General features: G+C 39.8%; 1 protein-coding gene across 4 annotated transcripts in view; it reads right to left on the minus strand.

Annotated features, from left to right (window-relative positions):
- Window positions 1-12,033, minus strand: part of arfip1 (ADP ribosylation factor interacting protein 1) — a 110,064-nt gene that overhangs the window by 41,707 nt on the left and 56,324 nt on the right. For all 4 annotated transcript variants that reach the window (XM_033017450.1, XM_033017442.1, XM_033017464.1 and 1 more), the window contains one exon: window positions 9,354-9,462. In XM_033017450.1, coding sequence (XP_032873341.1) covers window positions 9,354-9,462 — 109 coding nt within the window. The remainder of the gene's footprint in view (window positions 1-9,353; window positions 9,463-12,033) is intronic.

The raw sequence follows: 12,033 nt of genomic DNA on the forward strand, positions 1-12,033 counted from the left end.
TGCGCACTTTCCTTACTTCCTTTACTTCTATCTTTTTTTTATAAGCTCAAAAAATGAAGCGGTACAAAAAATGTATTAAGACATATGTGTTGTGTATTATTGTAACTTACCGTACTTCTAATAAAAATTAAATTAAAAAAATAAAAATTTGGATAAGACTGCAAATTCTGACAGGCAAATATAATTGTTCTGATTAATGACTAATGGTATGTCAGGATAGGGATAATATCTAAATTGATATAATGATCCAAATTGTTATCACCATCGAAATGAACAATAGATTCACAGGACTGAACTTGTATCCTGCAAGTTCAAAATTTCAGGGTTATAGATGCTCTTATTGTCTAGCTTGACTGTGATCAATAGCACTATGTTTAAAACCCATAGCACTATGTTTAAAACGGGCCCCTGCGCATATCAAGTATTGTTTTTGTTCTCTCTCTCGTGCCAATAAAACTGATTTGCAAATTAACAGACGAGTGTGCCTTTTTTCTCTTCTACTAGTCAGATCCTTGAACCTGTTCCCTTGTAACTGTTTGGTATAATTGCAAATTGTCCCTTGTGTGTAGGATTGTGTTAGCGTGCGGGGGTCGCTGGTCGGCGCGGACGCGGTGGGCTGATGGCCTGTTTCTGCACTGTATCTCTAAACTAAAAAAACTAAACAAAGTGAAGAATAGAAGGAACATTTATTTGTAGTCTTACCCATCATTAATAAGTGTCTAAGCTGCTTTTGGATGGTGCTGGCCTTGCCTTAACATATAAATAGCACTCGGCACAAAGATTCTGATCTGAAAAGCTGAATAAACCATGCACTGCAAAACTCACCTCAAATTATTTGAATGTTTCTTTATACGTTTCAAACTTGTGCATGAATATATAGTTTTTTTTTTTAAATGTCAAAACGCATGCAAACACTCGCACTCACACACACACACACACACAATGAAAAACAGATACATTTACACCAAACATATGGACATATTTGTAACACAGCCAAAGGTCAGGTAAATCAATCAAGCAGCCATGGAATTCACCCATGAGAGTCCGGATGTTTATCAAAAATCAGGAATGCCCGAGCAAAACAACGTGAATGAACCTGGCAGTGAGTTTGCCGTCAATTCACTCAAACTAGAGTTTTCAACGATGAATCCCAGAGTCACTATGTGAATCTTTCAACATCTTTCCATTTTTAGGATCAGCTTGCATAGTCTAGACTCTTTGTGCCTTTATACAATTTAATGAAAATAAATTCAAAGGTGAACTTCACACTAATCATATTCTAGCTGGTTATACAGATTTCAAAACATTAGGTGAAAATTCATCAGCATCACATTTAATAGCACAAGATAATTCAGCTTGCATAACATCACTCTGCACGATTCCTTTAACAAAATCTTAGCACCTAAATGAGACTATCTGATACAAAAGTACAGTTTCAAACTAAACCATCTACCACTTGACTTAAATCTCCAACCTGTACTGCAGCTCAGCGTCACTGAACCAGAGAGATACAGGCCTGAGATACCTCCTGCTGGCATGTTCACTTTGTATAGTCTTACTGTCCCCAATAAACATTTGCACAGGCACCCAGCCCACATTCAACAGCTTTGATCACATGCAAAAGGCACTACAATTATTACAATAGAACAGGAGCAACATGACCCCAAACTTCCTACACTGACTCTCAGCATTGTCTGAGCAATTCCTAACCTTTTTCCACACAGCCAATTCCTTAATCTGAGCAGCACATTTGACTCCTTGAAACTCTGAGCCCACTTGTACTGCAATGTTCCTTAAGTTCCTTAATTATAAACTCTGTGGATTAAAAAGAGCTGCATCTTCATGTAAATTCACATCCAACTCCAACAACCCAGCAGCTTAAGGAAACTCAAAAGCCTAATTTCAATTTAGATCATCAACTTGCACAAAGAATTCAATGAAATTTAGTAAGAAATTTGATCTGATAGAAAGTTATGGAAAAAAAAATCCATGAATTTTGCAAAATTCAACTTGGATGCATCCATGGAGCTGAAAGACAGAGTCTATCCAAAAGGCCGAGTCCATTTGTTTAAATTAGTTACTGACTGCAACACATAACAGCACAGTGTGTTATCTTTTATTTCATCAATTATAGGATGTAACCAGCATTGGCAGGACTAGTTCCCCTGAATTATTCGGCTTGGTATTTTCACTTCAGAATATAAAGTGAAGTTGGTTAGATGTCCCCTCAAGCCTGTCCTGATGTTCAATAAGATAATCGTAATTATATTTCTGGCTTCATCCCCTGCTTAAGTCCTATATCTCTCTACTCCCGGGATGGCAGGACTGACATATGATGAAAGAATAGGTCGACTGGGCTTGCATTCATTGGAATTTAGAAGGATCCCTACTGTTCATCTAAGGACTTTCTACAGGGGCACCATCGAGAGTATACTGACCTACGGCATCACTTCCTGGTTTGGGAGCTGCAAGGCTTATGAACAAAATCAACTCAACAGGATAGTGAAGACAGCCAGCAGGATTATTGGTGCCCCACTCCCTTTCCTGTTGGAGATCTATAAGAAGCGTAGCATCAGCAGAGCCATCTCCATTATCAAGGACCCCTATCATCCATCACACCACATCTTCTCCATTCTGCCATCTGGGAAGAGGTACAGGAGCATCAGCTGCAAAACCAGCAGGATGCTACACAGCTTCATCCCACAGGCAATAAGACTGGTTAACGGACTGTGTCCCCTCCCCATATATCGTTCACCAACACATTCAACCTCGCCCATACTTTGACAGCTAGGCACTTGTCAAAGCAATGCCACTGTCGGTCGGAATGTCTGTTTTTATTTTATTGTAAATTTTAGGCCTGTTTTTAGATATGGCAACTTTAATTTTTTTAAAGCTCTATGTATTTATCCTGTTTTTATTAACTACACTGAATGGAAACTGATCGAGAAACGTTTTTTTCGTTTCATCTGTGTATGCGAGTACTCAGTTAAAATGATATTAAATAAATACTGAATACTGAATGAGAGGGGATCTTATAGAAACATATAACATTCTTAAAGTATTGTACAGGGTAGATACAGGAAAAATGTTCCCGATGTTGGGGAAGTCCAGAATCAGGGGTCACAGTTTAAGAATAAGGGGTAGGCCATTTAGGACTGAGATGAAGAAAAGCTTTTTCACCCAGAGAGTTGTGAATCTGTGGAATTCTCTGCCACAGAAGGCAGTGGAGGCTAATTCACTGGATGTTTTCAAGTCAGTTAGATTTAGCTCTTCGTGCTGAAGGAATCAAGGGATATGGGGAAAAAGCAGGAACGGGGGTACTAATTTTAGATGATCAGCCAGGATCATATTGAATGGCAGTGCTGGCTCGAAGGGCCAAATGGCCTACTCCTGCACCTATTTTTCTATGTTTATACTCTGTGAATAAAAGATCTATCACAATCTTAAATAAACTCAACGCTTCATCTGTCTGGGGCAGAGAATTATAAACATTCACAACCATATAAAATCTAGAGGCACAAAGAACTTGTGTAGAAGGCAGTGTTGGAGTAACTCTGCGGGTCAGGCTGCATTCGTGGGCGGCATTTTGAGTGGGGACCCTTCAGACTGAAAAAAACCTCTTTTCTCAATTTTAGATGGCCAACCTTACCTTAGGATGACGTACCTAATACGAGATGCTCTGAGCAAAGAAAACAATATCCATCTTAGAAAACCCCTGAAAATCGTACTTATTTAACTTTCAGCATCTCTGCCTTGCTAGTAAGGTCAGCATTAATCCATCTCTAATTACTCTTATTGCAATGAGTTAACCTCTTCTGATCTCCAAAGTACTGGCCATTCTGCTCAATCTTTCCTCATAGGCCAACCCCTGCATTTCAAGAGGCATTATGGGAATCTTTGCAGCTTTCTGTGCGGGAAAATAAATCTTAATTTCACCTGTGATGTTTCTGGTAATTATCTTCATTCTATATCCATTCCTTTTCAACTCTACTGCCAATAGGATTAGTTACCACATCTATTTTGTCTAGGCCTTACTTAGTTTTAAATACCCCTATCAGATCTCGTCAATGTTCGCAGACTCTCAAATGTATCCACATAACTAAAATTCCTTATCGATGGAATGCAGGTGCAGCAGGTATATAGGAAAATGAACAGGATATTATCCCTTATTGCTGGAAGGATTAAAGACAAAAGTAGAAAGATTGTTTTTCATTTTTTTCCCCAATCACAAAGAACAGTGATGAAACAATTTCTTAAATATTGGTCTCCTTACTTAAGGATATCTGTTAGTTCAGAGAATGTTTACTGACACATGCCAAGAAAGGACAAGTTGTCCCACGCAGAAATGTTCGTCCAGATAGGTTTGTAAATGCTGAAGTTTAGCACAGCAAGGGGGAATAGATTGAAACATGGAAGATTTCAAGTGTCTTGACATGGTGGAAGATATTTCTTCCTGTGGGAGAACCTAGAACGAGTTCCCACCGATTAAAAATAGGTCACCTGTTTTTAGGCTATTTTGTTCCTCAAGTTTTGGGATTATCTCATCTACTTTAAAGGGCAGTGGAAGTGGAATCTTTGAGGCAGAAGTAGACAATAGACAATAGGTGCAGGAGTAGACCACTCGGCACTTCGAGCCAGCACCGACCGCCATTCAATGTGATTAGGGCTGATTATCCACAATCGGTACCCCGTTCCTGCCTTCTCACCATATCCCTTGACTCTGCTATCTTTAACAGCTCTATCTAACTCTCTTGAAAGCATCCAGAGAATTGGCCTCCACTGCCTTCTGGCAGAGAATGCCACAGATATTCCATAGATGCTTGATAAGGATGAGATTGAATGATAACCATGGTTAAAAAACAATGCAGAGTTGAGGTCACAATCAGATCAGCCATGATCTTATTAAAAGGCAATGAGGGTCCAGCAGCCAATTCTCCTGTTTGTGTTGCCTAGTGATTATTTTAATTAACCTCTTCTGTTCCCTCTCTAAATAACCTTTTGTAAAGTGTGGTGCCCAGAAAAGAACACCACTTCAATTAAGGAAGAACATTAAAAAAAACATGGTTGGCCATTATTTAAAAAAACATTATTTCCTTGCTGTTGTACTGTAGGCCTTAATTTTTAAACTTGGGGTTCCATATGCTTTTTCAACCACTTTCTTAACCCATCCTGATATTCGACAAATGTTGCACATGCGTCCCCGATTTGTGTCAAGAGTGATACAGTGTGGAAGTGAGATCTACGACCCTCCGTATCCACACTGACCATTAAGCACACACCTACACCAAACCTGCAATAATCCTATTTTTCCAGACACATCTCATCAATTCCTCCCCTAAACCCATAATCTTCAATGTGTGATATTGTACATTATGTGATATTAGTATTTTATTCCAGTTTATTTAATACATTGCATTAAAATTCCTCAAATGCCATGATGGGATCTAAACTCATGTCTAGACCAACAGTCTACTTCCTGGATATATAGCCAAATCAAAATGATCATATTATTGTATTGATGGAGAGAGGTAACAAAGTCACTGTTAATGTTAAAGAAAATATATTGTTATACATCCAGTCAATTTCTGCTAAGAATGTTTAACGTAATACTTCATTTGATTACAAATGGTGTAAAATGTGAATTTGACATAAGATGTGCTGGCCAACATTATGGTCAGTAACCTTGATTGGTCTGTTAATTTGGGTTGAATGTAGCATGCAGAGTCTTTTTAATGCTATTGGAATAATGGTTATAATATAAATATTAATGCAAAAACTACAAACTCAGACAAAATGGTAACCAGTTGAAAATCTTCATTGTGCTATAAAAGGTATTCAAGCTTGTTTAGTGAACCCATCCTTCAGCGCGCAGCTGCTTATGAAAGAGTAGGAAATAAAAAGGTTCCATGACTGCTAATTATAAAAATTCATGCTTTTCAAATTTAAATTTTTCAGTCTCAGTGACTTGAAAGCTTTTGCTTCTTCAATGAGGGAGCCGAAGAAAAACACAATGACTGTTCAATATTGCATACTATGGATCTCATGCAAAAAGGAACATCTTAGCTTTTCTATTTGTCCAGTTTAATCTCCATTTAGCCACAATATGCTAGATTACTTTTTGATCTTTCACTACAGTTGTTGCTAGGATAGCATGCACAATATTTACCATGGCAAAATTAGTTTGTTCATATTTGTTGACAGAATGAGAAATGATCGCAGTTTAAAAACACAGCGTCAGCAAAACAGCCAAACTCAATTCCAAAATAAGAATCAAGTAATATAATAGTTAATTAATACAGAGTGCTACAAAGAGTATCACCCGTTTAAAATAGCTTACTTTCATTTTTTAATTTCTCATATTATCGTAATAATTCAGTTTATTCTTTGAGTGCAAATATAGGGCAACCAAAGTAAGATATGGTGCAAATGTAATTTTTTTCAATGTATCAAGAGGAGTCTGGCAAAGGGAAATCTGTTACGTTCCACAGATTTCCCAATCAAACCATCTTTATGGGGAAACCAGTAAGAATTTTCCACCCATACACTCATGAGAGGAATTTTAGGAAACAAGTAAAATAAATAGAGTATGACTTGAGAATTAAGGGACAGAAGTTTAGTGGTAACATTAGGGGGAACTTCTTTACTCAGAGAGTGGTAGCTGTGTGGAATGAGCTTCCAGTGGAAGTGGTGGAGGCAGGTTCGATTTTATAATTTGAAAATAAATTGGATAGGTATATGGACGGGAAAGGAATGGAGGGTCTGAGTGCAGGTAGATGGGACTAGGGGGAAGAAGAAAAAAAAAGTGATCGGCATGGACTTGATGGGCCGAGATGGCCTGTTTCCGTGCTGTAATTGTTATGTGTTATATGTTATAATAAAAAGCTCGCATTTAATTGCTTTAAGGATATGGGTTTTCAAAAAAATTTCAAAAACATCCTGAATTATTTTAACTCCAAAATGTAGTATTTAGGATAATTTCGGAGAGCAAACCTGAAATACAATATTTTAATTAAACTTCAGTTTAAAAAAAATAATCAAACTAGGCAGCGTGTAAATGATGGATTTGGTTGATGGACAGCAGCATGCCAATCTGAGAAAGCAAATTTTAAATTTGTTGACAAAAGATCATCCCATGGAAGAGTAAATGGATTTTGTGACACTGCGACAGGGAAACTGACAGCATTCATGTCATTATTCTACTGAATTGACATCAATTTCAAGATTACCACACGTATGCGAACAGAAATCCTGAAGTTGCTGTCTGCAATTCACTTCAGGGCAACAGGATGCATAATGCTTTCAAGATATTTTAAAATATATTTAAATGTTTTTCAGCTTAAGATGTTTCAATCTTTAAGTTACTTGTATAAATTAAATTATTAAAAGCTTTTAAAAACATTCTCAGAAACATTCCGAGTGCAGCTGTTTCACTGGGTCTGGATGCACAACTAGGTTGACAATCTATTATTGTTTCACTTTTTCCAAGGGATGAATTGTTTTGGCCAACTCGTGCGATACCCCATACTAAGAGATGCTTTCCCCCCCCAATGTGGCCTGGGTAAACCCTCCCTCTAGTTTTCCAAGCTCATGCTGGCAAAGATTGCATGTTTTTGTTTTATTTCAGAAATGAGTGGAGGGTCGGTCGACAGTGCTCAATGTCGATTGCAAAATATTCCCTGTTAATATTTTTCCTCTCTCGCTGAATGTTCCCTGACCCCGCTGTGTTCCCAGCTTTTCCTCCAGACATTGAAATAAAAATGTAATATGCTAGTTAAGTCTTGTACAGTTAAATCAAAAAATTTGAGGGTTTGATATAGTAGCTTCTGCTACTATATATAAATTTAGTGGAGGAGGTGCACATGAATAGGTTATGCTTCTGTGACATTGTTCTTTTTCACTTAGACAAGGGTATAATGTCAATCTCTGTTGACAGGCATTTGTAAATACAGTAAACAATGAGCAGGATAGGAATATTTCTGGGAGCCTAAACTAAGGAAAGAGTGCATGCGCAGCGCAGATGAGATTTGACGGAGAGAAGTATGAAGTGAAGCATTTTGATTAGACATATACAAGAGACAGTATAAGCTAAATGAAACAATTTTAAAAGGAATCCAGGAACAGATAGAGGGGTTGCAAACAAATATCTTTGAACGTATAAGTTACGACGAGTAGGCTGCTAAAAAGCCCAACAGATCCCTGCTTTACAAATAGATACCTATAGCAGAATGGTAATAACGTTTTTTTATAAATCATGCATTGGTCCCAGCCATAGAATTATGATCAATTCTGGACATAACTTTCGGAAAGCCCAAAAAGGCATGCTCTGATTAAGTTTACTCAGGATTCTTCAGTGTTCACATAATTAAAACCTCAGTAGACAAAAATGCTGGAGAAACTCAGCGGGTGAGGCAGCATCCATGGAGCGAAGGAATAGGTTACGTTTCAGGTCGAGACCCTTCTTCAGACTGATGTGGGGGGGGGGCGGGAAGAAGAAAGGAAGAGGCGGAGATAGTGGGCTGTGGGAGAACTGGGAAGGGGAGGGGAAGTTACATGGGATGTGCGATTTGAGTAATGTAGAGAGAATAGAGAAATTGGGATTGCAATTCTTAGAAAAAATAACAAATAATTAATTGAGGTGCACAAGATCGAAATGTTTTAGTAAATGAATTTTTTTTGGGTTTAGAAGGGAGTTAACGAAAGGCATCGATGATGTAATTGGCAAAAGAACAAGATGAGTTCCTTTTAACCCAGCCAGTAATGTGCAGGAAAGATTCAAGTAACTTTCAAAAAAATATTTACATATATATTTTAAGGAAAAAAAAGTTCCAGATCCAACGGACAAAAATTGGTCTACTTTCGTAGCTCTTTTCAGAAACATCAACTTGATCGGAATTTGCAGGGGACTGATCTATCCCGGCTCACAGAACCAACTTGATAAGATCTATTAATGGCAATAGATCCGCATTTTTCACCTCAAATGCCTCTAGCTTTATACAAATGAAAACCCACAAAAGCACATACATCAGAAACAAATATTTAAACCATTTCAGACTTCAAAAAGATAAGGATTTCAATTATTTTAGTAATTATTGCAAGTCATTTTTATGGCATGAGAATGATAAATGTGGTCCAATTTGTCTACATTCCACCTTTTAAGACAAACTTTTTCTGAGAGCAACCTCACAAGTGTCTGTAGCATTGCTGAATTGTCTTTATGAAAGAAGAATGATCAAATAATGCAACTATTATTGAAATATAAATGTGAATAAAGAACTTGAAATACACATATTCCAATTATGAAAAATTTAACATTATATGAGCCTTGTAAAAAAAAAATGTAAAACTATCATTACCTCTATATGTTTCAGCTTCAATGATTCCCTCAGATGGATTACCATAGGTGCTAGAAACAATTCTGGTTTCTTTTAGGGTAGGACCACCAGTCATCGTGTGCTTCATATCCTGGGACATACGAAAAAACACAAAATCATCCAAGTATAGTTCCCAAATGAGAGCACATTTAGTCATTTGTCCTGTTAATATCTATATATATTTGACTAAAACTCTCACCTTGTTCGTTTGTTTGTTTGTTTGTATGTGGATGATTTCCCGAAACACAGCTAAACTGGTACACGATAGCCCTACAATTTTTGGCCCACCTTACTCACCATTGTCCTGGGTTTCTAATAGCCAAGTTTCGTTCAGATTGATGTTATATTTTACAAGTTATTGATATTTTAAACTTTACAAAACCACTTTTCCACTTGCCCTGCCTATCAGCCGCGTTCGACGTCACAATGACGTCACAATGGGATCCCAAATTTTATTTACATAAAGAATTTGTGATTGTTTTTATTCCCCAAAAAAACCCTCCTTTTTAATCAAATTCTTCCGTTTTCATTAACAGCAAACATTGTGTTTAGGTTATTTCAAAGAAAAAACATGATTTTAATTGAGAATTCCATTTAAAACAGAAATCATGATTTTCATTGGGGGGGGGGGAGGTTTAATTTTTAAAAATCCTGATTTTCGTATTGGGAGGGCGGGATAGGGAGGAGGTGAGGAGTGGGGGAGCAGGGTGATAGAGGGAGAGGAGGAGGGTAGGGAGAGGGAAGGGGAAGTAGGGGAGGTGATAGAGGGAGAGGGGAGGTAGGGAGTGGGGGATAGAGGGAGAGGAGGGCAGTGGGGGTGGTGAAGAGGGAGAGTGGGGGTGGGATGGGGAGGTGAGGAGAGGAGAGGGGAGCAGGGGAATAGAGGGAGAGGAGGGGGGTTTATGGAGCGAGGGAGTGACTGAGGGTAGGGGAAAGGAGAGGGAGGGAGAAGTGAGGGAAGGAGCGGGAGAGGAGGAGAGGGTAAAGAAGAGGGAGGGTGAAGAGGAAGGGAATGCTGTGGATGAAGGGTAATGGAGGATAGGGACAGGAAGAGGGATGGCGAGGTAATGGAGATGGGGAGGGGGAATGGGGAGGAAGCAAAGAAGGGTGGGGAGAGGGAGGATAATGGAGATGGGGAATAGGGGACTGAAGAGGGAGAGTGAGATGCGTTCACATTGATCTTATATTTTATATTTTATGGTTATTGCCATTTTGAACTTTAAAAATGTCGCAGTCGTGCTCCCACTTGCCGGCCGAGCCTGCAGAATTGGGGGAGGGTTGCCGTGACACGCGTCACAACGGGGAACTCTGGCGTCACAACGGGAACCCATCAGCCACACCTGCGCAGTTGGGGGCTATGGGTGAGTGGTGGAATATTGCCTTGGGGGACGGAGCCCAACGGGTCCGCACCTGGTCTAGTTTAAAATGAAAGGGACATTCCTTTTGATGGCTATTCATTTGGATGGATCAATGCATGATCCCATCAAGTTCTGTTTCACTACAATGTCACAATGACAATTATGACACCGTGGAAACCGGAGTTCCGTGAAAAGATAGCTCGAAAGAATTTCAGCCAATTTTCTTCCAAAAAGAGTCATTTCCTTTTGCTCAACTCTCATTGCAGTGGAAACACATATTGCAATGGAAGATTTGCTTTGCTGCTGCCATTAATTGTCCAGGAAAATAGTTTGATGCACCAAGATACACCATAAGGATGTTGCTTTGGGATATCGGAGCAAAACTATTAAATGCCAGTTCAGTGGCAGCACTCCCAACTCGTCATCATGCTTGTCAGCTCAAATGTCACTCTAGGTACCTCAGCATATAACCATCCTCATACTTAGTACACGCCTGATGGGAGTGTTGCATTGTCAGAGATGTCATTTTATCAGAATTTTCTGAAGCATCAATTGAAAGAACAGGAATTTTATCTTAAGGGCCTGTCCCACTTATGTGTCCTTGGCACGCAAATTACGCTACCTCGTGGTCGCGTTGTGCCGCGATGGTCCCATGAAGGTCACGCGCTATTTCATGCGTACGCACAGCCGTCTGGACCGCGTGACGTCATTTGAAGATGGACACAAAATGCTGGAGTAACTCAGCGGGACCGGCAGCACCTCTGGAGAGAAGCAATGGGTGATGTTTCGGGTCGAGACTCTTCTTCAATCGGAAAAGAAGGGTCTTGACCCGAAACGTACCCCCATTGCTTCTCTCCAGAGATGCTGCCGGTCCCGCTGAGTTACTCCTGCATTTTGTGTTTATCTTCAATTTTCTTGGCCCCGCTCTGGGAGTGGAAGTGGGGGCGGATCTGGACCGTAACGGCCATGAGCCCCAGGCCGAGCTCGACGATCGTTTGCCTGCTTCTGCTGCTGTTGGAGGTGAGACGTTGCGTCGCGCCAGGGTCTTGGGCCTGTCCCACTTTGGCCGTCAGTTCCGCGAGTTGGCAAGCGAAGATTTCGTTCGCTACAAATATTTCGGAGCCCCGCGCGATGTCGCACACAACTACATACCCCTCCGTGCTTCTCAGTGGGACTGGCCCCGCGCAGCCATACGATGCCGTGCGCCTCAACGCGACCACGAGGTCGCGTAATTTGCGTGCTAAGGACACATGTGGGACAGGCCCTTAAGTCTTTCAACATCTGTCCATCACCCAATGGCCCTG

The sequence above is a fragment of the Amblyraja radiata genome, chromosome 1 (genome assembly GCF_010909765.2).
Source record: "Amblyraja radiata isolate CabotCenter1 chromosome 1, sAmbRad1.1.pri, whole genome shotgun sequence".
Lineage (NCBI taxonomy): Eukaryota > Metazoa > Chordata > Chondrichthyes > Rajiformes > Rajidae > Amblyraja > Amblyraja radiata.